The 27,217-nt window shown below is 40.1% G+C and overlaps 1 protein-coding gene and 1 long non-coding RNA gene across 10 annotated transcripts; both read left to right on the forward strand.

Annotated features, from left to right (window-relative positions):
* The first annotated feature begins 3,515 nt into the window (after nt 1-3,515).
* On the forward strand, nt 3,516-26,773 carry si:dkey-237i9.8 (platelet endothelial cell adhesion molecule). Of its 9 annotated transcripts, XM_031284580.2 has the most exons (16): nt 3,516-3,681; nt 3,800-3,835; nt 6,923-7,219; nt 7,949-8,230; nt 8,316-8,582; nt 9,277-9,549; nt 11,179-11,457; nt 11,878-12,153; nt 14,192-14,293; nt 14,414-14,444; nt 16,151-16,230; nt 18,633-18,686; nt 20,387-20,476; nt 21,029-21,085; nt 22,873-22,895; nt 26,499-26,773. In XM_031284580.2, exons 1-16 carry the CDS (start codon nt 3,639-3,641, stop codon nt 26,598-26,600), a joined length of 2,292 nt encoding a protein of 763 aa, XP_031140440.1. In that variant the 5' UTR covers nt 3,516-3,638; the 3' UTR covers nt 26,601-26,773. The 9 variants fall into 9 exon arrangements, with proteins under 9 accessions (XP_031140440.1, XP_031140441.1, XP_031140443.1 ...); XM_031284581.2 differs by lacking the exon at nt 21,029-21,085 and having other exon boundaries at nt 3,517-3,681; nt 26,499-26,772; XM_031284583.2 differs by lacking the exons at nt 14,414-14,444; nt 16,151-16,230 and having other exon boundaries at nt 3,517-3,681; nt 26,499-26,772.
* LOC116039663 lies at nt 14,781-15,571 on the forward strand. The gene is made up of 2 exons (XR_004102477.1): nt 14,781-15,269; nt 15,302-15,571. It is a non-coding gene; the product is annotated as an uncharacterized LOC116039663 (long non-coding RNA).
* Nucleotides 26,774-27,217: the final 444 nt, after the last annotated feature.

The raw sequence follows: 27,217 nt of genomic DNA on the forward strand, positions 1-27,217 counted from the left end.
ATCTAACCCACAGTGAGGGCAAGGCAACCTTTGAGCACACAGCACTGTAGCTTTCGAGAACTTTTCGGTTATGTGACTCATCACACCAGGGGTCACTGTTTGGACCATCTTTCATTTTCTGTAAGCTTTTTTTATTTTATTTTTTATTTTTTTTCCACCGTCTTTGAGTTTTGATTTTACTGCCAGGCTTGTCTGATTTTTGTTTTCACTAAGTTGGAGGCATAAAGTAAGTTGCATGTTCATGGTTGGCATCAGAGCTGTCACACTCTTCTCTAACTCTGTACCTGTACATGCTCACTGTGTCGACTCTTAGTCTGCGTCCGAAATCTCGCTCAGGTATATCATGAGCCACCCCCCCCCCCTCCCTCCCGTGTCTGCAGCGTAATGGACAGGTGCATGGTCACGCCAGAGATCATGGACATTGTTGACGTAAATGTCATTGTGGTGCTGTTTGGTAAAGATGCCTCTTTTATTAGAACTGGGGCTATGAGTTGTGTTTTTTGTGCTGTCTCACCATCGAGGTTCCTCTTCTCTGGGGCTGCAGCTTTTGCTTATGTAGTTTTTTTAATCTTTTTTCTCTTTTTCTGTTTTGTAATTTAATGTTTTTATTCTGCTGTCATTTTGTTTGTAGGGAAGAGGATTAGGGCCACATGTGAAAACATTTATTTGAGTTCTGAGTTTATATATATATATATATATATATATATATAAAAAAAAGTTTTGACTTTTAAAAAAAATTGACTTTTAAAGAAAATGGAATTGGAATTCTGACTTTAAACTCAGAACTCAAATACAATTGTCACATGTGGCCCTGATCCTCTTCCGTATGTTTGCCTTAGCCTCTGAGGTGGAGGGGGAAAAAGTGGGGACAGCCACACACACACACACACACACACACACACACACACACACACACACACACACACACACACACACACACACACACACACACACATACTCCCACTGCACTTAAGTCTTCTTGCCATGCCCCCTTTTCATCGCCAACGTACCCCAACAGCTGTCCCCTCCCCTCCTTTCTTTCTTTCCTGCCACGCCCACCTCTCCCCTCTGCATCAGTTGTCCCGAGCTTTGCTTTGTCCCGCAGAAGGACTGGGCTCGTGGACTGGAAGTGAACTGGGAACACACACCACACAGTCTGCATCAACGGCTGCCGTTGCAGTCGCCCAATTGGTCCCCCTGCTTCAACCACTCAGCCCAAATAACGTGTGTTTTGGCTCCGAATCACATTCATTTCTAAGTATCCTGCTTCCACTTTTAAGATTTTAGATCTGGAAAAAAAAAACAAGAGACTTCAACAAAGTAGTAAAGGAAAAATGCAAACAATCAGGTTTCTCTCTGTGACTGTAGACTGCTTTGCTGACTGGTTTATAAGACAGGAGATGAAATCAATGAAATAAACCAAATACTACACCGGATTCTGTCTGTTTCTGGCATTCAAAACAATAGTATGCTGTAGTCTTTGGTCCACATTATAAAAATCGTAATCTCGACCAGTTTTGGTGATCATATTGTCTAGCTGTATCAATGCTCTAAGGTAAATTCTTTTCTCTCTTCAACACTAAATGCAGTCATGAAGCCTCTGTTGGGAACAATCAAGTACACTTTATTTAATGTCTTTATATATTTAATTTAAATATCAAATAATGACAAGGCATTTAACTGGGTATTTTAAAGGTCCAATGTGTGGGAATTTCTCCCATCTAGCAATCAACTCTCTCGCGCCACGCAGTTCAAAGTACGTATTACAGCTACGGTAGCCTTCACGCTTTTTTCTGATGCCGCTGGTCTCTTGATCCTTTTTCTGGGCGAAGAAGAAGACTCCTGTTCCTGACACTGGATTTTGAATACGTGTGGTCCTCCATGTTTCCTTCTTCAAACTTGCCGGGGCCGGGAAGCTACGATACCCATTAGCAGCATTAGCAGCACCTGTGAGGTTATCATGTGACAGCAAAAACACGAAAGGCGGAGCAGTATGTCCTGTATGTCCCTTACCGGCTAACTGCCACTTTGCTCGTTTGAAAGCCATGATGTCTCTCTCTCATGGGTGGGCCAAATTCTCTGGGCGGGCAAAGCAGAGAAAGGGGAGGTAACCTTCCTCCTTATGACCTCATAAGGAGCAAGATTCCAGATCGGCCCATCTGAGCTTTCATTTTCTCAAAGGCAGAGCAGGATACCGAGGGCTCGATTTACATCTATCACCATTTCTAGCCACTGGGGGACCATAGGCAGGCTGGGGGAAACTCATATTAATGTTAAAAAACCTCATAAAGTGAAATTTTCATGCCATGGGACCTTTACATTTGTGTTGATTTTAATGTTTTAATTGCTCTTGCTTTTGATTAAGACGACAAAATGTTAAAGGGTTGGTATTGCATAGAGGCTAAAATATCCTGACTTTTATCCCTAAACTGGTGATGTCCTTTCAGACTAACCCTAATAACACATCTCATCCACACCCACAGAAGACATTATACAACTGAGTAGTACTTACGAATATATTGACTTTGTCATGTAAATTAAGTGAAATGGCACATAAAGTATAGTGCCATAGCCCTGAAGGTTTTAAGAATTTCTACCTCGGATATGGATTAGCATGAAAGGAGTCTGAAATGTAACATGATGTGTGTACTATAACTGCGCCCTACCTCAACACGCTTAACACTCTCATAATGGGATCGGAGTCATGTAACATGCTGTTAAATTTGCAAATGCACAGCTAGTATTAAAACCTATTACTTTTCAAAAATCCACCTACCAGAAATTTGCAATAAAGTGTCACACCTTGTCTTCAATATTTAATAAATACATCAGAAATAATTAATAGAGCTAAATATATAAATAAACCAATAAATTGTAAAGTAATGTAATACACAATTACAATTCAATGCATTCCAATGAAACGTCAACTCATTCGAATTACATTTTATTTAACTACAGTTAGTTTTATTTCAAAATGTACTGAGGAACATGCCTAGATTTTCGTTTTGGGTTTAGCACTCCACTGAGAATCTCCATTATTGAAGCCCAACCTCCTTTTTCAACTCCAAATTGACTGTTCTGGTAGTTCACCAGGGGCTCGCCTGAGCCCGTTCTGATGGGAAGTACATGTACCATCAGGCTGACATTTTTGTCTGTGAAAAGCACTTTTCAGTAGCTGAGCTAAACTGTTATCTTCCCTTCAGGAAATGGGCTTTGCTACACAAATCATATTTTCCCGTCTTGTTCGTGTCTCTACCTGCGGCTCTGCCAGCCGAGGTCAGAGTTCAGGGGCCTGACTACTACACCCCAATCGATACAACAGTATTGTAACTACCTTTACACACACACACACACACATAAGAAGGAGACCAGAGGAGAACATTTCACAACAGCAAAGAGCCGGGCGGCACGAACATCCTGAGGAAACAACATTCACTTCCTGTCAAATTAAGCCAAGCCGACGGCTGCTCGGGTTGATAACCGCCACCGCTGGCTGACCACTGAGTGGCTGAGGTAGAGCACCACCTTAGTGTCCGCTCCCACCCACCACAGTCAGATCTCACAGCCAGCATAGTCACAAGTCAGTTAACCCCCAGGACAGCCAGCAGCGTTGGGAGTCTCAGTGTTCCTGACACAGGATGGGCCCCCTACTACTGCTCACCTCCACGCTCCTGTCCAGCTGTAAGACCACTGACCTATCTTCTTCTAATTTTTTTCTTCTTCTGGAATGCATTTTTGTGGAGGCGGTTTATAAGATTTGTCTCTAACCTGGTGCTTTACTTTCTTATCTTGCTCCAAGACTTCCATGCAGGGAGGACGGTGAACACACAGAAATGTAAGTATAATCTAAGATAAATTACACTTTACATTGAGACAGCTTACTTGGGAATCGATCTTCCACAGAATTGTCATTGTTTGGAGCAGAAGGTGGAGTTTAAAAAGGGCCCAGTGTTTATGGAGCATCATTGCTTTTTCTTTCCATATGAGTTATTTGAGTTGGAAGACTTTTCAATAAGTTGCCACCCACTGAAGAGCACTCCCAAAGCCAAGAGAGACACATGGTCAGTTAGTGGAAACAGTCATGTTTGTTATCAGAGTTTTCTGATCGTTGGTGTGTGGTACTGGTGGAAAAGCTGTGGGAGGAAGCGTTGGGAACATGTTTGTGAGCAGTGTCACACCCCTCCCTCTAGAGTTGGTTGGTGATGGAAGGCATGAGTCAGCCCCGATCGGTTGTAATAGAGATGGAGGCATTGTCCAAGCCGGGGCCAAGATCCAGACTTGAAGAAAGACCGTTATTTTGATTGGTTCGTGTTTCTTTCTGAAAACATATATTAGAAAATATATAGAAAAAAAAATCTTTATTCATGGTAGAATGAGTGCTTACTGCTTAGATTTTGAGTAAAAGTATCAATACCCCAATACAAAAATACTTAATTTCAAGTAAAGGCCCTGCATTTAAATTCTTAAGTAAAAGTACAGAAGTATCCGTGAAATGTTAATAATCGTTAACTAATTATTATAATAATTAGTTAATGATTATTAAGTGGTTATTAGAACACCATGTAACATGAATTGGCCCCGTTAAATCTTTCATTGGTGATCTATAAGAGAGGATTATTTGTGCACTGATAAATGCTACCTAAATCATGTTTATGTATGCTTTATACATAAGTATTTATTAACCATTCACAAGTTAATAAAATCATCAGTTGCAACTTTATGATAGCCATCTAAATAATGTTTATTGACAGTTTACAAATAACTTCTCAAAGGTTTGCAAATCATTTGGTAATCATTAACAAATACTCAATATAATATAAAAAAAAAATGATGTGTGCAATAATAAACAAAAACATAAATTGTGGCATTACTAATGATAAGTAAACATTTTTAATTATCATTTCATTGTTTGTTAACAGTAAAAGAACATAAAAGAACATAGTCTACTATGTTTTTTTTAATGTTTTTATTTTCCATCTGCTAACTTTCGTTGAATTATTTTAGGGAACCCAGCATGCCAAGCCCCTTGAGGGTTTTCTGGGTTTCCTTTGAATATCTTTTTCCTTTATGCTGCGTTCCAGGCAACCCATAACCCGTTTTCACAACCTTCTACCCGTGAAAGTGCCCTGGAACGGCAGTCAAACCCGTAACTTACTACCCGTGAACTCGTACCAGATCGTTGTACTCCCAGTTACAGTTTTTGACGTCACACACACATAAACAACAATGGCAACCCCTGTTGATGCTGTACTGACGCCGGTGATTAACCTTGAGAAATAGAAAAAAATAGACATAAATAGGCAACGCAGTTCCGCCTCCTCCTTTTCGCTCAGTTGAACAAGGACTACTTTGGCGATAGAAAGTTTCGCATAAAAATATAAATGCTGCATGTTGGTTTGTCAGTGACTGCCTGGAACACTACCAAGTCGTGAGTCGTGACTTGAAGTCGTAACTTATAGGCTAAAAATTGTGTCTGGAATGCAGCATTATTTTTAGTATATGTAATACTGTTTTTTTTTTGTTTTGTTTTTTCTACATATGCTAAATAAAAAAACTAAAGTTTAATTAACTATCATTTATTAGTGATGGTTATTATAAAGTCTTACAAGTAAATGTACTTGGTTACTTTCCAGCACTGGCTCAGCATGTATCTACCATAACTCAAGGTGTATTGAGAGCCCATAGCAAATCTCGGCCCTGCACGCCTGATTTTTCTCATCATCAGCGCTGCCAGGTCCTGCTGAATGATGCTGGCTGTGGGCCAGATTCAGCAGGCTCTAAAATGGTGATAGGTCCCCCGGGTGGGCAGTTTGTCTGACAAAGTGCTTTTCCTGCCCTTTTTTTTCTTATTTTCCAGGTTTGTTTACGGCCCCACAACACCCTCCTCTGAGTCACAACACAGCCTGTTTTCTCTAGTACTCGACCATATGGGTGATCTAGTGGGGAGGCTTGACGTACGTGTACAGATGCTTTCTGTCACCTGTTACACTGTGGGACACGAAACTGTTGTCACGTTTAAAAGTTACTTTTAAGTGTTTCCTAAAACAAAAGACAAATTGTTGCTCCTTCTACATTTGTGACACTAGACATCTCCTATGAATCATTCATTACTTTCCACCTGTTCGTGCCTGTGAACCACATGAGCATTTGAACAGATACGTGGCTTTGTGATCAGTTCAGGTGATTGTTAAAGTGTTGGCAGATGGCCATGTCACAGTGAATGATGATGACAGATGAATGTTGAAATGAATGAAAATGACTATCCCTATGTTAGCCATGATATAATTGAACGAAGCTCAATGCTTGCCTGTTTAGGAGGAAATTAGTCAACTTGGTGTCCTTTCAGGCTCAAAGCTGTCGCCATCTTTTAAATGCATCTTCAATTTTTTTTTTATTTACCCGTGTTTGACCTTGTCCTTATGCAACCATTTAGAAAGATGGCGAGTTTTTTTTTTTTTTAGGGCGGGTAGAATGAATCTATCTCCGTTGATCCCGTTTGTTTGTTTGCTGCTTCCATGGCTGTACTACAGCTGTAGCGTGCTGGGTTTGTAATATTACAGGTATATCTGGCAACGCGGCCCTGTTATCAAAATAGGAGGTTGATACCAACACACAGACCAAAACACAAACAGACATTTCCGTCACGGAACGGAAATTTCAAAAGGAGAAAATACTGGCATTTGCATTGTTGTCAGAAAACATAGTATTTTAACTTAGCGTGTTTCCTTAATATCAGACACATTGTGGTCATTTTTTGATTAAATACAGTAAATATGTATTACATATTGCACCTTTAAAATGGACTAAAGGTCAAATGTAAAAGCTAAAACCTAAGACTTCAAAGTCAACTGTCCACTCTTTCAGTGCAGTAGATTCGCTTGTACATTCAGACTGATTACATTTTTTTTTATTCACTCCCTAGTATTCACGATACGAGACATCACCCTGTCCATCGAGCCCAGTATTAATGTTACTCGGAACACCAATGTGACTCTGAGATGCAAGGCCGTCGTCAGCAGCTCTGGGCAGGAGGCGCTGAGTCGTGAGTACACTATATACAAGGACGGCAACACAGTCTACACCAAGACCTCCAGCACCTCGGAGGATCTTCTGTACCCTCTGTCCGAGGCCAGAGTCTCCAACACCGGCAAATATAAGTGCAAGATCAACATTGAGGGGAAAAACATGACCAGCGGAGTCAAGAAACTCACAGTAACAGGTTGGTGTGTTATTATGGATCCAGTATTATCTGTTGTGGTTTGAGAAGTTCACGTCAATGTGAATGTGTTCAGATAAGGTTAATAGGCTACAACTGTGAGTCATTTTTTTAACAAGATAATTGAACAGTTTTTAAAGTGTGGTTAAGTTAATCACCTGTTGGCAGGATACTCCGTAATTTGCCCTTAACAGTGTATCGCCCTGTGTAACGTTACTTCGTCCACAGCAATCCTGCCACAATCTGTCCCAATACGTCGTAGTTGGACAGTAAATGCCATAATGTTAAACATATTCTTTGTAAATCTTTATAATGATTCCCTGAAAGAACCAAGCAGGCCTGCCTTGTTGCACAATCCAAATTTTCTTAAAAACTTGCCATTTTCAGCATGTAGCTTGCTAGCTCGAACTTTGGTTTTGTTTCCCAAAACGAACAGAGGGCAAGGGACATCCGGCGGAACATCCGACAGCAATTATCCTGGAAATGAACTGTTGTTGATCCAGACTATAGCCATAATAATGTAACTAACGCAGGCATGATTCTAAATCCTATGTATGTAGGTTCGAAAAATGATTTTAAAATGTGCATAATGGGAATGCGGTGTTATGTGCAACAGCAAGCGGGATCATTTCTTCAACATTTGCAGAATATGGTGCTGTTTCATTTTTGCTTACTTTATTAGAACACTGTTGGATTAAATCTGAGCACATTTCTTGCATATTGTCTTTCCAGGCCTGTCGAAACCAGTTCTCAGCCTTAACAAGGATATGGTCAGCGAAGGGGAGGAGATAAAGGCCACATGTACAGCAGACGGTGAGACAGGCTCCATTTTCTTTTACTTCTACGAGGACTCCAAAGAGATCCAGGAGAAGCAGGTCAACTCCAACCAGGCAGAGGCCAAGCTTCGCATCACTAGCGTTGGCATCCACAAAATTCACTGTGCCTACACTGTCCTTATAACGCCAGACTCCTTCAAGTCCGAGAAAAGCAGCGCTGTCATTGTTTCAGTCAAAGGTAAGTAGCATTTTGAAATGTCTGTACTCTTCAAAGCATTGGACCTGTCACAGGGCTTTCTCTTCAATGGTTTTTTTCTACTTAGAACTTCCCATCACACCAGTTTTGGAGATTTTCCCCCAGTCCAAGATCTATGAAGGAGACCAACTGGACTTCTTGTGCACCGTCAGAAACGTTCCTCAGCACCCTGAAGGTAAACTCTACCTGAGCCAGGGGAACCAGCTTCTCAGCAGTGGAGACACCAAAGTCAACCACAGCATGGTTGCACTGGCCAAGGACCCTGGCGAGTTTGAGTGCAGATTCGAGATGGGAGATGTAACGAAATTTGTCTTGAAGATGGTTCCAGTGACTGGTGAGTGGACAGAGGAAAGATGGCCAGTGTGTGCATACTGTACATATAAATCTGTGTTCTAACTACTGATGTGTTTTTCATCTTAAAGTGATTGATAAGTGGCCGGTTAGCTCAGTTGGTAGAGCAGGCACACATAAATAGTGGTTTATTCCTTGATGCAGAAGGTCCAGGGTTTGAGTCCGATCTGTGACAGTTTTCCTGCATGTCTTCCCCCTCTTTCTCCCCTTTCATGTCTGAGCTGTCCTATCATTAAAGGTGGAAATGCCCATAACGAGTCTTTAAAATGATTGATAATTGTAAGCATTAACTTTATCCTATGGAGGCTACATCCATGGTGCCCCAAAACGGACAAAATATAGTAAAAGGTTATGAGACAAGAAATATAACTGAAAACATCAATGAATAAAATGTGTTTAATGTTTAAAACAGAGTTTAAAAATAAGTTAAATATTTATTTTATTTTATAAAATCAAACAAGGGGAAGTTATTCTACACTCCATTTTAATTACCTAATTAACAGTGTAATAAAGTATTATTGATTTGCATTGAGTTCATTGTCCCTGTCAAATAAATAAATAAAAATAAATAGTTTTTGACTATCTGACATCTTTTACTAGATTTTGTCGGGCATTTACATTATTAAGTGATATCAATGCAGACGATGACTTTCCATGTTTTTGAAATCTGTCCACAGAGCTGTTTTCAGTGCCCACTTTCACCATGTCTCCTGCTGAAGTCTTTCAAAAGGAAGATATGACGCTAACCTGCAAAAGTGAGAGCTTTGCCTCTGAAAGACTCCGCAGGGAAGAACTGACTTACACTCTTGATCCACCTGAAAACCTACTGACCCGCAAGGGCCCAGGAGTATTTCATGGCAAAGCCCTACAGTATGATTTCAACTATACCTGTGTAGCTCAAGCCAGGGGCATCGTGAAACACAGTGAAACCCTGACTGTTCGTCCTAAAGGTAAGCTTACCTGATGTCTCTTTCAGATGCAATTTTTAATACACAGATTAAGAGTGAACTTAATGAGTAATGCACCTCACGTTGACGTTTTTTTTCTGCAGCTCGAGGGCTCTTTTTGAAGTTGAAAAAAGTTCAACTTTTCAAAAAAAAAAAAAACGCCCTACGTCAAGCACTTTTTTTGACAAACATTTGAGACCTGTCGTTTCCATAACAACAAGAAAAAAATGGAGAAGCTGCCAATAGATAGTCACACTCGGAGCACAGCAATTACATGATATGACCGGGTGCTCCCTGTTCCGAGGGAACTCGCTTTGTTTAATCTAATGTTAGTAGCACCGCTCCCTCTCTCTGTTCATTCTCTAGCTCCCTCGACCGCTTTGTTTTATCTAGCACCGTTTCACATAGCACTCTTGCATACTGTAGCAGTAGCAGTTGTATAGCAACAAAAGACGCTCTCGACCAGGGGAGGAGTGGGACCAAAACATCTACCGGGGAGGGTCCGAGTTTTAAACTGATTAGGTGTAATGTTTTCATCCTCCTCCATCATTTTTTTCCTTTTGAGTCTGACCTTCTCAGCGCCACCTTTCCCTTTTCTTTTTTGGCTTTCCATCATTAGACTCACACACTGTCTGTAAACGTTACCGATAGACTTCCAAAAGTGACGAGGAAAAAAAGAAGTGTTCGATGGCTTTACGTCATAGGCCGACCAGGACTATGCCATTTGGGTAGGGGCCGCTCACTGATCCCCCTATATTTCTTAAAATCCTAGACATGGTTGTGACCTGCACTTCCCCATAGGGGTTGAGCACAGTTTGACCAGCGGGCAGCGGCCGCACACCAGGCCGCCGGATGGTGTTGCTAAGAACTTGCAATGTATAACTATTATCAGACCAGTCCTCGCGGCCTCGAAACACTACCGGCCCACCGGGAAATGTCCCGACTCTCCCGTTCCACTCCACTATTGCTCTAGACTGCTTTTTCAAAAAAGAGTGTGATCATGGCCTAATACCTTCAAACAGTGGCGATTTTAGACCCTTTTTAGGGGGGCCCTAAATTTATCTCAGCCCTCCTAAAAATTATAATAATAAAAAAATTTTTTTATTTTTTTTAAATCAATTTTAGTGCTTCAAGTTAGAGTTTGCGAACTTGTCTTTTAGTGCCAGAGGGCAAACAATTACAGGTTCAAAGAAACAGGTTTAATATCCTGTGTCGCCGTTGCCAATGCTATGCACCTGTAACCCAGCCAAGGAAAGTTTTATTTTTTTATTTTTTTATTGTTTACACCTCATTATCATTTGATTCTGGTAGTCCATAAAGGGACTTTATTTTTCATTTACCCTCTGTTATAATAATAAATACATATATTCATTGTTATCCAGTGAAATTGCTGATTTAGCAGGGGAGTTAACACTTTTGCAAGGCACTGTATCCGTGTCACATTCTCATTAGGGGCTGAGCCCCCCTAAATATCTGATCCTAGAATCACCCCTGCCTTTAAATGATGACACTGATTACAAATGAGCACAACAAGCATACAACTAGCTAGGTTACATGTACCATGTGTGAACAGGGCTATTGGTTTTGCTTTATAGGAATTGTGTTTTATTTTTTTCTCTTTTCCCTTTTTAGTGTCTGTCTCCATTCCAAAGATCTCGGTGGTTGGCAAAGCAGTCCTAGGACAGCCCCTCAAGATCCTCTGTCAGTCAGACAGTGGCAGCCTGCCAATAAACTACACCCTTCTGAGGGAGTACGACGAACTGAGCACAACCATTGTCAAGCAGCCCTTTCAACAAGCTTTCTTCACAGTCACCATCACCAAGCCTGACGAAATCACCAAGTACATGTGCGAGGCGAAGAATAATCACAAGGAAGCCCCGCTCAGTAAAAGACTCAACGCCACTGTCATAGGTAATAATTTAAAATCCATTCTGACATGGGTAGCATATTCTTAATTTGCCTCATCATCACTGCCCAGATCAATCAATGGATTACCACGTGTAAATTATAGTTTTTATGAGCCACTGCATCATTAGCAGGTGGACTTAGTCCAGTTGTCATTGAATTGTGGTTGTGAATTTTTGGGGTTTTACGGTGGATTCCTGACCTCTGAAACAGCAGTTGGCAGAACAATTTCACCTCAGTGCCCCTTTAGTTGTTCAGGTCCTTTCTACACGATCGTCAGAGTTTGCCCAGTTCTCTTAACAGTTTTTCTAGCTGCTGTTTCCAAGGTCAAGATCATACTTGACAATGGTAACAAAATCCACCTACCAGCACCTCTTAAAACCACTAAGTTAATGTTGACTAATGTCCCGTCTTTGCCTCTCCTAGTGCCTCTGACGCACCCGATTATGACCGTCATCCCCAACCCAGAAATCTCTGAGGGAGATCATCTCTACCTCATATGTGGTGTTGCCGGCACTCCGCCTGTCACCTTTAAGTGGTACCGTGTTGGCTATGAACAGCCGCTAAATACCACCACCTCCAACAAGAACAACACGGCCTACCAGGTCCCTAAAGTGTCCAAACAGGACAGTGGCACGTACTACTGCGAGGCTTTCAACCACGCCAACAATGTCGTCATCAGTGACGAGGTCAACATACAGGGTGAGACTGATGGGTTTTCACTCTCAATAGGGACCCCCAACTGTTTTAGACCTGCTGTTCTGTGACTGACCCTGACCTCTGGGGCATGCATTTTATTTAATTTTTTTTAAGTAAAGAAACATAGTCAAGCTCAGTCGGCTAATTAGCATAATCCTTTGTGGAAATGGTAAGGGTCTCATTCTGTACACAAAACATAAGCTAAGAATTCAGGCAGAGAAATTACATTTTTTTTACCTTACCCACAAACCCTCTCAACCTACAGAGGTCATTGATTCAGTGTTTTTACTCCATATGATATAGAAGAGGAACTACTTTATTAATTCCTCTTGGTGAAATTCAATAATCTTCACTCCGTTGTTACACACACACACACACACACACACACACACACACTGTCCCAAAATAAACACATAAATACATACCTAAAGACATGCATTATTGTTATTGTTGTGGAGAGATATCAGAGTGATGGGGGCTGCCATAATCAGGCGTTCCGAGCAGTTGGGGGTTCAGTGCCTTGCTCAAGGACTTTGACTGGCTCCTCTCCAGGTGCCAGTCCATAACCTGTTCCAATTGGCTGACTTGAACCGTCCATCCTCCCCAAGCCAAGTCTGTACAGTCACTGCCGCCCCAATATCTAGTATCGAGTTCTCGTTAATTGCTCACTCTCTTTTTGCAGTTTGTTTTTATTACAAGCAGCCAATACTCAGTAGAGCTGCAAAGATTAATCGATTAATCGATTCGTTGTCAACTCTTAAATTAATCGGCAACTATTTTGATAATCGATTTGTGGGTTTGAGTAATTTTTTAAGACAAAAGTCAAAATTCTCTGATTGCAGCTTCTTAAATGTGAATATTTTCTAGTTTCTTCTCTCCTCTGTGACAGTTAACTGAATATCTTTGAATTGTGGATAAAACAAGACATTTGAGGACATCGTCTTGGGTTTTTGGGAAACACTGATCCACATTTTTCACCATTTTCAGACATTTTATAGACCAAACAACTAATCGAATAATCAAGAAAATAATCAACAGATTAATCGTCTATGAAAATAATTGTTAGTTGAAGCCCTAATACTCAGACTGGCCAGATATTTGCTAAAGCTAGCTAACAAAAAAAAAGATCTTGGTTTCATACACTCCAGATGTACAAGTTATGGTTTCTGTCCCTCAGGATTTGTATAAAGAGAGACTTAATAGGGAAATTGCATTGCCAGACCAATCTCCACAGCACTGTGTTGTAAGGTCTGGCCCCTCCACACATACACTCCTGGATAGGAGAAAAAAAACACTCTGGGTTGTTTGCATTTCTTTAAACCAATCACAATCGTCTTGGGTGGCGCTAAGCTCCGGACGCATAGACGGTGGATCTGCAAAGGGAAGGAACTTGTTTTTGGTGGAACACAATACAGTAACGTGAGCCATTTAAATAAGCTGGATACATGGTTAAACGTAATTTGCTCTTGCCAGTGTAGCATTGCTGTGTGTATTTTGTCGACAGCATATACCTGCCAATCTGTCCCAAAACGTCCCAGTTAGAGAGTAAATCCCGTAAACATATTCTTTGTAAAACTTTACAATCATTCACCAAAAGAACCAAGCAGGCCTGCCTTGTTGCACGAACCACATTTTCTTCAAAACATGACATTTTCAGCTTGCTAGCTCGGAGGTTCTGGTTGTTGTTTTCCGAAGCTAAGGGAGTTAAGAACGACAACACAAAAAAAGCAGAAGATGAGGGACATCCGGTGGAACTTCCGGAGTCGCTGGAACTATCCTCTAAATGAACCGTCGATCCAGACTAGGGAAAACATCAAGCTTTGCAAAAAAGAGCAGAAATGTTGTTTGTTACTTTGACCTTTGTGCCTTTTTTTGTATCTTTTCAAACCTTTTTTAGTCTTCTCTTCCTTTCTCTGTCTTGAACAACCTTTGTCAACCCTGTCCCATTTTATTCTCTCCCCTTCTTTCCCCTTGTGTTGTGGTTTGTCACTGACTCTCTCTCTCTCTCTCTCTCTCTCTCTCTCTCTCTCTCTCTCCGTAGTGCGCCTGGCGTTCTGGAAGAAAGTGGTGATCGGGGCGTTCTGTCTGCTGGCGGTGTCTGTGTTGGTGGTGGTCTCTGTGCTGTGCTTCATATCCAAGAGAGGTAGAGAGACCTACAGTCCTCCAGCAACTCAGGCCGTTTATCTCTAACTGTGTATGAAAACCAACCTTCCTCCACCTACTTCCTCCTGCTCTTCTTCTCACCTCTCCTCTCTTATTGTAGGTAAAAGAGAAGCAGCTGCTGAATTATCAGTGTGAGTTGGCTCGACTACTTCCTCTGCTTCCTCTGAATGTGACAGATGCTGTAGAAGTTAGTGACAGCCTATGTAGTTTTGTAAACTGGCTTAGATGGGGGTATTTGAGTGTTATGTTTCTGTTATTTATAGTAATAATAATAATAATAATAATAATAATAATACATTTTAATTATATGGCGCTTTACATTGTACACATTGTACAACACTTTACAGTAAAACCAGCACATATAGCACATTAAAAACAGATAAGCAATAAAACCAACACATAAAACAAGCATATTAGAAGCAATTAAAAACAATAAAACCAGTAACCATCAGGTGAGAAATGTAAGATTATTGTATGTGGAAAGCTAATCTGAAGAGGTGTGTTTTGATTAGTGTTTAAATGTGTCCAGGTCAGTACAGTCACGAATGTGTACGGGTAGGGCGTTCCAGAGGGAGGGGGCTGCAATGGTCTTTGAAAAAACACATACTGGTTGTTTTGCATGTGTTTACTCTAAACCCAAGGCCAAGAAATAATGATTTTTTTTTACCTAAGTTTTTGTGCAGATTAAACAAACGAGACATAACGTGTTAATTAGTGAGCTGTTTGGCAGATTACCTCAGGACCGAGCCCTGTCTCCTGAGACCAGCTTCATATTTAGCGTACACACACATAAGAGTGGTATCGATCAATCAATCAATCAATCAATCAATCAACATGACACGAATCAACACGAATAAAACATAACATACAGTAAAATCAGAAAAGGATACATTAAAGCAGGAGGAAGAATGGAAAATGTCACAGCGTGACTATGTATTAAAAGCCATTGTAAAATTGTAAAAAGTTTTGAGGTTAGATTTCAAAAGAGCTACGTTTATAATAGTGTCAATCTGTTGGGTAACCTGTTCCAAAAGTATCGGAGCCAAAATCCAAAATGCTGGGGCCAGGCCATTGATGGCCTTAAAAACAAAATCTGAAACTCGGCTAGAAAGCAAATAAGCATATTTATTATCGTTATTTATATTATTATTAAGTTATGAATCCCTACAGGATATTGCAGTGTTACAGTAGCCAAGTCAATCAATAAATCACAAAAAATAGATAAATACTGGTAGGTAGGTGTGACACTATATACAATTATTAAAAATGACAAATAACTATAAAACCTAAAAAATAGGGACTAAAAGTAGGACCATGACCTTGTGTCAATTTAAAAAAAAAATATATATATAGTACGATGGAAGTGTTCGCCATATCAACTTAGAAGGTGATCATATGTCAGGGTCGTCTTCACGGCTAGTTTCTCTTTCCCCCCAAGTGGCCAAAATCTACTATCTATTAACGTTAAATGAAGACATTGATGACAAATGAGCACAAAAAGCATAAAACTAGCTAGGTTACGTATACCATGTGGGAATATTGTGTGCACATTAGTAGTGCAAGTCATGAAGATAATGTTAGAGGTGCTTGGATATTAAAATACCCACTGGTAGAGGTATGTTATGTATTAACTAAAAAGGAGTTGTTTGGCAGAATAAAAGTGCATGAAAAACTCCCAAACTTAAAGGCCACCAGTATGGTTATTGAAGTTCATTCTTAGCTTGTATCAGAATGTATTGTATATAGTTTTTCATGCTTTAGATCATTTTGGCATTTAGCAGATTTTTTTGTTCACATCACTGCTGCCCGAGTTGACTTTATTTTCACCATCTCTCAGAAAGCCTTCGAGCCCTAAATCAGATGACTCTTTAACAGTGAATCTAACCCACGACACAGAGGTTTATAAAGCAGCCACAGGTAGCTTGGTTTTACTATTCTCCTGTGTACCACTGACTGTCATCACTCAGTCATCATCTTAACAGCCATGTCTCTCGCCTCAACAGTCATAGCATGTTTCCTGTTGTAGCCACGGCAACCCATTTTCATCCAATGATCCATGTTCTAATATGCATGCAGGGCCCATGTTTCTGTTTATGTAACTGTCTATGTCGCTTTCCTGTTCAAGTTTATGTGCACGCACAACATGGGTATGTTTAAGCGTATTGCCTTCGTGTGTGTCTGACTTTTTTTGCATGTACATTGTGTTTGGGTCTAAGTATGTAACATAACATATCTGCAGAGGCAGGACGAGTAGGATGTTGTTAGAATACAATTGTTGTACTGTGGGAAGTAAACTCTCTGAGGGACAGGCTGTGTTTATGGAGGAGCAAGCTGCTTGAGTAGTTAAATTATTATTTGTCAATTGTTGTAAACTGCTCAGAGCGTCAACTATCATCTTCTTCCAGACGCAGCGCCACTCTATGATGGCACGGAGGGGAGAGTGACCAATGGGGCGCGAGATAGTGTGGCGTCGCTTCCCGTTGACATCAGCAACAGGAGCAGCTACAGTATCCCAGCCACAGTGTAGAGATGCCCCACAAGTGACTTGAATTCAATTTTTTTTTTTTTTACTTTCAAAGAAAAGGAAGTTCTAAGAAAGGACTCTGAGGGCAAACATGGAAAGGAACACAAGAGGCAGTAATCCTATTGATGTCCGGTGTTGTGGGATTTGAACACTTTCTTCACTGACGACTTTCCTCAGTGAAAAGGAGGGGTGTGTTATAAACAATTTAAACTAGGACCCGCTGCTCCCTCTCCCCTCCTCCTGCGCCTATGATTTTCAACGTACCATTACTGTCTTTGTTTCTTTCGATCACCATGTTTGTGTGATTTCATGTCCTTTTATTGTTGCAACAGCTCCATTTGTCTGATGTGCATGTTTAAATGGCCTTGGTGACAGATTGATTTGTATATACATTTTATCACCATCACAGGAAATGTGTGTATATATTTTTGGTTCATCTCAGAGACACCTGTAGAATAAAGACGTTGGTTTTATTTAGAAATGTGTCAGTACCATTCATTTTGCTCCAGTTGTTGTATCTGAAGCAACTATTTATACTGCAAAAAAAATGCGGTCCAAGAACATTATTATTATCATCATGCCTGTATTAAACTTCCATTACACTATGTGCTGGATGGTGCACAGACCCAAGTGCACCATCCAGATCCAAGACAAGAATACCAACATAACATGAAGTTGATTCATTTCCTAAAAAAGGAACATACCACAGAGACTTCCTTGAAAAGTCGAAACAATAGAGTCTGCAAAAAACTTCCTATGTTGTCACAGAGCAGATACAATTGGTGCTGTTGGGAAGGGCGGGGCTTATTTGGTCTCAGGCCAGGCAAGTTTTGAATGCATGCAGCAGGTGGAGGAAATTAATCACATAAGCCTCGCTTGAGCTGTTTGTGAGATTACGTTACCAACTGGGAAGTTGTTTTAGCCAGAACTTATTGTGCAGCCGCTGCCATATTAACGGCCTATTGTGCACAAGGCAGCAGGAGTATTCTCTACGTACCAGACCAAGACTTGGAATCTACTCCTTTGTTACTGGTTTTATTTTGAGAGCAAGAAAGCCACCACTGAAGGCCAGGTTGTGGAGATGTGCCACAAAAAGTGTGTCTTATCTCTCCATTATTGCTTTCAGAACAAAACATAATCCTGATATCTGACTTTTGGTCATGTAAAAAAGTAGTTAGACATGTTGGGAAAATAATGCTTAGCCACATGCTTGCCGAGAGTTAGATGAGAAGACTGATTCCACTCTCACGTTTGACTGAGCCAGGAGACGCTTAGCTTAGCTTAGCATAAAGACTGGAATGGGTAAAGTGCTGGCCTGGCCATGTCTAAAGAAAATCTAAAGTGTAAAAATGACAAGTGGCCTCCCTGTAAAGCTGCACACTTTACGTTTTCACAGCCAAAAATGAATTAGCTGGGTTCAGAGACTGGCATTTGTTTTTACCTTTGAACAGAGCTGGTTTATCTGTTTCCAGTCTTTATGCTAAGCTAACTGCTTGCTGGCAGCAGCTTCATATTTAGCACACAGACTAAGAGTGGCATCGTTCTTCCCATACAATTCTCAGCAAGAAAGCAGAAGTGTGTTTCCTAATAAAATTCTTAAGGACTGACTCAAACACGCATCACCTACTACCTACGGTGATATTCATCATACATGTGGCTCTGTAATGTGTAATTATAGTGCTAAGTAGCCTACCTATTAAGGTATATGTAATATGCATAATTCTTACAACATAATTAAAGTCTGTGTTTTGCAGCCCACCTTATGACCTGATGTTTGTCTCTCTGTGTTTCACAGTAAGGGTGAACCGAGCTGCAGTCAGCGTGTGGAGCGAGCGACCACCTGAAGCAGGTGAGCTGGGCTTGTAATATGTACCATTATATTAATGCTTTTCCTGAAAATGTCTCCGTGGACGCATGCTTATTTAACACAGGTGGACCTATTGAGCATTGGGCACCGAGAGCTTGAACTTCTCTTCCTTAAAGCAACATGTCAAACAATTGACATTGATGTGATATAGGTAAATGTTCAAATGTAGTGTAAAAGATGCACAAATATAGAGTCATAAAGTCAGCAAACTGATTCAGTAACATCAGTTGCATAGCAATATCTATCTGAAGTGTGTTAACATTAGCTAACATTAGCCACTGGTTATACTTTCCATTTGTAAGATTCAGAATGTGTCATTGTTTTTTCAAAAGTTACATAGTCTTGCTAATAAGTTCCTGAACCAGTTCTGGGAGGTAAACTCTATCCACCTCTGAAAAAGTAGATAAAGAAAGAAGATACATGAAAACAGTATTTTCACAAAACAACACCAACTCAAGATCCACTTAGTAGCTTTTTCCAGAGCTTTCAAATTTCAGTAGGTGTTATAATTTTATCCATAGCTCTTTTAGGACATCTCTCCCATGTCCATGATAAGCATAACGAATCATTCTTGACCTAAAGTAAAACTAACACAACTCAAGGTCTTTAGCACATACAGTCAGTCATATGGTTGAAAGCTCGGGAAAAGACTAGTAAGTGTAGTAAGTAATCTGGAAGATTTTCATTTAAATAAATGTCTGTTAAGTGCATTTTATTTCTATGGTTAAGTCACTATCTATCGCTGAATGAGGTAACACAATGGTGATTGAGCCCATGGTCCACTGATGAAAACCCTTTGCATTTGCAGTATTACTAACTGGGTGTCTGTGGCGACATTACCGGGGAAAATCACAAGTGGTACACAGTTAGTGACGCATTTTCCGTCACGCCAACTGTGCTGTTGGTATGTAAGAGAGGGTAGGCGGAGCTAATGCAACAGACTCGCTTTTCAACTCACATGTGTGTGAAGCGGTGTACTGTTTTTGATCGCGTCTGCTATCGTTGCAAGCAAACAGCCCAGGTGCCAACTGCCAACTGACTGACACAGGCGATACTGTTTGGATCAGTGGGGAGAGACATCCAAAAACACTCCTGCAATTACTGCTTATCGCCGCAGGTGTCACCAAAGAGAACGAAACCGAGATCTTCAAGATTGTAACTTTAAGAAAACAGTAAAGCCTATATCGACGATGTTTCATTTCTGAGATTGTCTGGGAGGCCAGATGTCCATCACCTTCTGCTTTCTTTGTGTTGGCATTTTAAACTCTGGTGGATTTATGAGGACTATGGTTAACTGCTCCTCAGATCTCTGCAGGGTAAATCCAGACAGCTAGCTAGACTATCTGTCCAATCTGAGTTTTCTGTTGCACGGCTAAAACAACTTTGGAATGTACACGTTCCACCAAAACAAGTTCCTTCCCGAGGCTATTTTGCAGCGGCACCGTTGCTCCGTCCTGCACTTAGCGACGCCCAAGACAATTGTAATTAGTTTAAAGAAATGCCAATAAACCAGAGCACGTTTTTCTCTCATCCCGGAATGCTGTGTAGACTAGCCAGACCCTCCTCTGCAGCGCTGTGGAGGAAGGTCTGGCAATGCGAGACTAAGTAAACAGTAAAATAATATGAAGTGCAGAGGGTTCAGCATGTTTTACAGAGAATTGTGTTCATGTGTTTGGGTGCAGCCAATGACGAGGAGAGCAGCATGGTGTCCAAGGAGCCTGATGTGGAGTACACTGAGGTGGTGCATCCCCGGCCGGTAGATCCTGCCAGAGGTGAAGAAAAAAAATGATGTTGTTTTGAGTCCATCTCTCAGCCAATCTTTTTTTCCTGGTTTGTTTTGTTTCTTATTCTCCAAACTCCATTATTTTGATAACTTTTTGTCCCTCTATTTATTACCATATTGCACATTCTCTCCCCTCCATTCCAAACCTCCTCGTACATTTTTTTTTCTCTGCTGCCCACATTCCTTTACAGTTGATAATGCAGAGCAACACTTCCTGGGAGGGGCTGTATAATTACCCATCATTTATACATCTCCTAGTTGGTGTAACTGCAGAGATAACTGCTGGGATTTCCACAACCATTGTAGACTTCATAAACAGGAAGGGCTGAGCTAATTGCTAGGCTGGTTTCTGATACTGGCCCCCTCTTCGTTATGGTCCTGTGCTCAAGGTCCCGACAGGCTGAAGATGGCAGAGACAGAATGTGACACAACCCGCCTTCTTTTAGATTTCTGCCAATGATTGAATAAGACAGACAGTATCTGCTAAACGTTGTCTTTTGATGTTCATGAAGGCTAATGTGTTGCTTTTTTACATTAACAGTCCCACTGAGAAAAGGCACAGACACAGTGTACAGTGAGCTCCAAAACTCTCCACATGGTGAGTTTAACATCTTTAAAGCTGCACTGATGACTATTTATATTTTTCCGATGGATTAAATGACGCTTGTAATTGCGAAAGGGGGTCGTTCGTAGTGGCAAATGAAAATGATCACGCAACTCCAACACAGTATCACTCCCAGCGCGTCAAAAACCGAGTCTTGGTCATGTGTCTTTTGCGTTAGTTACTGACGCAAAAAGTCTCCTTTAGCATCTCAGTCAGACGCAGGGGGCTTTCAACTAATTCCAATGCAACCCTGTCCGCGGTGATATTTGACGCTCTGGGTACCCCTTTGGCGTCATTTATTTAACGTGTTTGGTCAGGACCCCTTGGCGCAGGGCTGAACTCTATATACTCTAATACCCTCTATATTGACAGTATTAAATTGGTCCAGTCTGACGGCCACGCCAGAGCTCCGATTTGCGAGGTCTGCGGATGTAAGAGCCAGGCCAGCCCATGTCACGGCTGAGGGCCGTACTGTCACCTGTTAGCATACGTCCATGACTGTAACTAACATCTGAAATTGAAATGTGACCGCTGCTCTGGAAATCTCCCGAACCTCCCGATAGCCAGTCCGCCTCTGCCTTGGCGTCATTTTTAATTTTAATTTTTAAGTGATACGTGGGACAACAACTCTGGTCTCCTGGATAAAAGTCCTGTGTTGTTCGACCCATCCACCACCCCAACCTGTCTAATGGGGATTTTCGGTTTTTCATACTACTCGCTACCGTTGTCGATCTTCATACTATGTCATCTTACAGCGCCGTGGCGGTAGAGCTGCTGCTATGCCCGGTGTGTCCCATAAAAGGGGCCTTTAGCGTTGTATCTGACGCTGACAGCCACTGACCATGCATCGCTTTTTGACGAGTTGGGAGTGAGAATGGGTTGCCAACTCATTTCCCTTCAGCTCTGCAGAGCGTTTTAGCTTCTTTCGGCTCATTGTTTTGGTTTTCAAAATGTTACAGTCTTGGTTCACGCTAACCGCTCACAGTTTCTAGCCACAACCAGAGGTGGAAAGAGTATACAAACATATTCTACTCAAGTAAAAGTACTATTACTTTGATGAACTTTTACTTAAGTACGAGTAAAACTACGACTCAAGTGAAAGTTTTTGTTATCAGTAATGGATGTGATTTTAAAAGTAGCAAAGTACAATACTTCAAACAGAACATACTTAAGTCAAAGTAAAATTACAGATTTTTTAAAAATACATATAATTAAAAAGTAAAAGTACACAAAAAAACTACTTAATTACAGTAGCGTGAGTAAATATAATTTGTTACTTTCCAACTCTGGCCACAACAGATTAAACCCACTGACTACACTACCTGCCCACAAGTTAGCAACTAGCTAGTGGAGATAGTGGAGCATCTGGCAGCTAAAGAGCTAGGTATTTGGATGGACAGTTTACCCAGGCCAGCTATAGAACCGTGACCATATCCTGTTACTGCTGGCAGGAACTTCCTGTTATTAAAACAGCAGCCAGACACTGGATGTGTCTATCAAGCAGTCCATCGTAGTCCTAATGTTTCCTGTTCAACAGTGACAAAAGAATCCCAAATTGTTGAAAGAAGCATCTGTAAGAGTATGAGGGAATATTCTAAGTATTGATTCAGTCGACAGAAACAGGAATGGCTGAAACAAAGGCCTCTGTAGTGGAGGGAACAAGTGGGTCAGCAATCTCAGCCACGTCATCATAACTGTCAAATGACTAATGAATAACTCTGAGGTGAGCCAGTGAGTTAGCAGGATACGCGTTTAAACTGTGATGCTTTTTTTTCCTTTAGGTGCTGCTGACCATCATGACTATGTGAGTAGTCGCTGCACAATTACACTCGTGTACTTCTCGCTTCTTATTTTCATTATTATGCTTCTGTGCCTTTTTTGCTCACACGTAACTTAAAAACGGTTTACACTACCTTATACCTATAGACATATTTAATTTGATATCCCTAATAAACAGGATTTTTTTTAAATATAGATGAAATTCTGTATAACTGTTATACACTGTTTAACTTGATGTGATTTGCAAACTGAAAATCAATAAACACATTGTTACAAAAAAGCTAGATCAAAGATAAGATTTGCATTTCCTACTACAGTTTAATGCTATCATAACAATTCATGTGTCAAATCTGCCTAGAGATGTTGTAGATGCTATGACTTTTCCAGATTGACAACTTTTTAAAGAATTCAGTTTCAAAAGCTATCCCATATACAAAGTTTAGTTTTTAAGTTTAGTTTTTAAGTTTAGTTTTATTGATGTGTCATGCCAAACATTTGGCCCATCCCATGGGATTACAAGACACCACAAACTTATTTAGAAAACGTCTTCCTGTCGCATATACAAATCATTTGGAGAAATACATGAATACAAGTATACAGTATATATACAGATATACACACATATATACATACATATTGTGACAGTTTGTCTTTATCCGTTTCATGTTTTGTTTATGCGGTCATGGGGTGCCAGCCAGGTCTCTCTCCTGACATCTAAGATAGTCTTAGTTGGTTATTAAACATAGTTTTATGTCAGTAGTAATTTGTTAGGATATAGATCAAACCACACAAGCGTGCACATATAAAAATGTACACCCTATACACATTAAACGTAAAGATAAACCCAACAAAACACAAACACACAATTCAAGATTCAAATCAGATTTTTCTATATTTAACACAAAATTAAGCAAAGCACTCAAAAATCCCACAGAAAAAACAGCTGATACAAACTGGTGATATCTTCCAAGTTGTCACAATATACACACATACAGTATGCATACACATATACATACACACAGCACACACACACACACACACACACACACACACACACACACACATAGTATGTTTACTATGTGTGTGTATACGAAAATAGGATGTTCTATCCTATTTTCCTTTATTTTACATTGATTTGCATAAAATGAGCATAAACACAGGGTTTATGCTCATTTTATGCACTTTGTGCTGCATTTCTTGTATAAAAAGATGCTATACAAATAAAGTTATTATTGTTAATATTATCCATTGTATTGAAATCTCGGACCATTATATATAGTGCAAACTCCTTTTAATTTAAAACAAAAAGCCCAGTATAACACACTAATGAACTTTACATAAGCTTTTCATGATAGCATACAGTTTGTGAGTTATTATGTATTTTTACCTGTGGTATATTCCTGCTGAGATTCAGAATCTCTTTTACAAGGGAGTCCTGGCTGAGACAGCAGCACATAAAAGAACTTTAAAAGAAACTTTAAAAGCACTTTCACCAAACACAGTAAGGGTTCGAGGAATCAGGTACATAATTGGTCCATGCGTCCGAAGGTTGAAACTACCCATAGTTTTAGGCGTTAGTAGAACAACATAAATAAAGAGGCAGTTTTTGTAATATGGCTTTATAAAGAAAAATGCACCATTGTTCCATTCTACGGTTGTATAAGGAAGACAAACCAACTTTCTCATAAAAACTGCAATTATGTGTGCGGAAATCAAAATCAGAGACAAATCCTATCCCAACATGGTACACTGAATCTAACATTTTCAGATTATGAGATATTACAAGTTATATAATGCATAAAAGACTCTGAAGGCCCCTTTCAGTCCCATTGTATTTGTAACTCAGCACCTGTATACAGTACACACTCCATTCAATTTAAAATAGCCACTAGTGCACAATTACATATATATATATATATATATATATATATATATATATATATATATATATATATATATATATATATATGCTGTAACGCTTTGAATGCTAATGCTAATGTGTTTTAAAGCATCTAATCACTTCCGTTACATCTATAACTCAGGTAATACATTCGAACCAAAGTCAATGAGTGATCATTATAAACTCGTGAAAAAATCAACCAGTCATGTATTTTAACAGGAAACACTTCACTAGTTCCACCTTTTAATTCGTCCTGTATGTTTTATTCAAAGGAAATTATACATTATATAAGAAGCCTTTTGACCAAACCTAATTTACTGCTGATTAAAGTGACATGTTAGGTGGTGATACAATTGTTCTTCACCATTAACTTGACTTAGAAAAGGAGTTTTATACAGTAACAGTACTCATGTATGCAGTGGTGAAATGTCACTAAGTACATTTACTCAAGTACTGTACTTAAGTACAAATTTGAGGTACTTGTACTTTATTTGGGTCTTTTCTTTTCATGCCACTTTCTACTTTTCAGAGAGAAATATTGTACTTTTTACTCCACCACATTAATCTGACAGCTTGAGTTACTAGTTACTTTACAAATTAAAATGTTTGCTCACAAAACACATGTAGTTTATAAAAAAGTGTTTATTATAAGATAAACTACCCAACAATATAACGGCCTACAAGTCCAGCTGAAATGATAGGCTGATTAAACACTTAATTGATTGACAGAACTGTTTGGATCGTTTCCAGTTTCTAAAATGGGAGGATTTTTCTGCATTACTACATGTACTTTTGATACTTTAAGTACATTTTCCTGATGATACTTTCACTTAAGTAACATTTTCAATGCAGGACTTTTACTTGTAACATATTTTTACAGTGTTTTATTAGTACTTTTACTTAAGTAAATGATCAGAACACTTCTTCCAGCACTGCATGTATGTTACTTGTATGTGACTTAAACCATCGCTGTCTCTGCGCTGGCCGCCTCCTGGTCACAGGGATCCTTTGCAGGCCGATAATCCAGAGCAAAAGGGAAACGACCGTCAAAGTTTCCAGACAAGAACAAAGGCACTTGGGCTGGGGCTTCCTTCCCTATCGCCCGATCAGATCAGCGCTGTGGCCCAGTCAAATTACCTCCAAGCCCATCTCAGTCAGCCTACTGTCCCCCCCCCCCAGCATGCCTTAACCACCGCTGACTGCACTGTTTTATCCCTACATGGTGTTAGAGGCAGTTAAAAGAGAGGAATGTGAAATAATAAGCTAAGGATGTGACATCATGATCTGAAAATGGTTGATCCTTTCATCAGTGGATTCTGCGGTTTGGCCTGATAGTAGTCTTATAATGTTTTTTCTGCTCCTCCGGAAACTGATATTCAGTGGACAATTTCAAGTTTGTGTTATGGAGAAAAAACAGAGCATCCTCCAGGAGTGTGTTATTGGGTTTCACTTCAGTAAAAATGAGGATTAGCACTTAGGTAGTTAGGGAGATGGATGCAAACAAAGTTTAAAATCCCATTTGAACTCACGCAGGAGCGGTTGTTTTTTGCACATATTACCAGAAGCTACAAAAGTTATTTATGACCTTAATGCCTGCGATAGTTTTAAATATCACAGAGGACTGAGACAGCCTTAACTGCTCTGTGTTGTGTGCCAGGGTCTAAGGATCAGGATGATAAATGTATCAGCCGTGACAGGGTTTAATGGCTCTGCTTTGTGTGTCAGCAGGGTTCAGTCGAGTACGCTGAGCTCAACAGTGAACATCCTGAGACCAATCACTACCGTCCAGAAGTCAACGGCCACCAGGAGCTGCCAGCGCCGGTGGATTAGTGACAATCGCCTTCTTTTGTTTCCATTCCCATCTCTTATCCACTTTTTTTCATTGCTACAAAGTACATTCTCAGTTTCCAATCTGTGAAATAATTGACTGCTAAAATAGCTATTAACCCTTGTGTTGTCTTCCCGTCGACCTGCAACTTTTTGTTTTTCTGGGTCGAACTTTAAAACTAAAATTGGTCGACACTTTTTCTCACTTTTCCTGTCGTTTTTGTCACTTTTTTCCAAGTTTTTGTCACTTTTTCCGATGTTTTTGTCAGGGGTTTTTTGCGTTTTTTGACGCTTTTGTTCTTTTTTTCCCACTTTTTAAAAATGGACATTTTGTCCATTTTTCAATGTTCAATGTTGTTTTTTCTTCAAAATGCTATAAAATTGAATAAAACACCCAAATGCAATGAAAGTAGTGAACTGATCATGTATTTTACGGAACCATCCATGTTATTTTATTTTTTATTTTTTTGACAATGTGGTTGAAAGAAACCCCAATTTTCTAATATAGAAACTTTTTGAAAACGGGTCAGATTTGACCCGAGGACAACAGGAGGGTTAATATTGTTTTCCATAAATAAAGGCATGTCACGTATTCTTACTGTTTGTTGGTGTGTTTTTCC

The sequence above is a fragment of the Sander lucioperca genome, chromosome 4, assembly GCF_008315115.2.
Source record: "Sander lucioperca isolate FBNREF2018 chromosome 4, SLUC_FBN_1.2, whole genome shotgun sequence".
Classification (NCBI taxonomy): Eukaryota; Metazoa; Chordata; class Actinopteri; order Perciformes; family Percidae; genus Sander; species Sander lucioperca.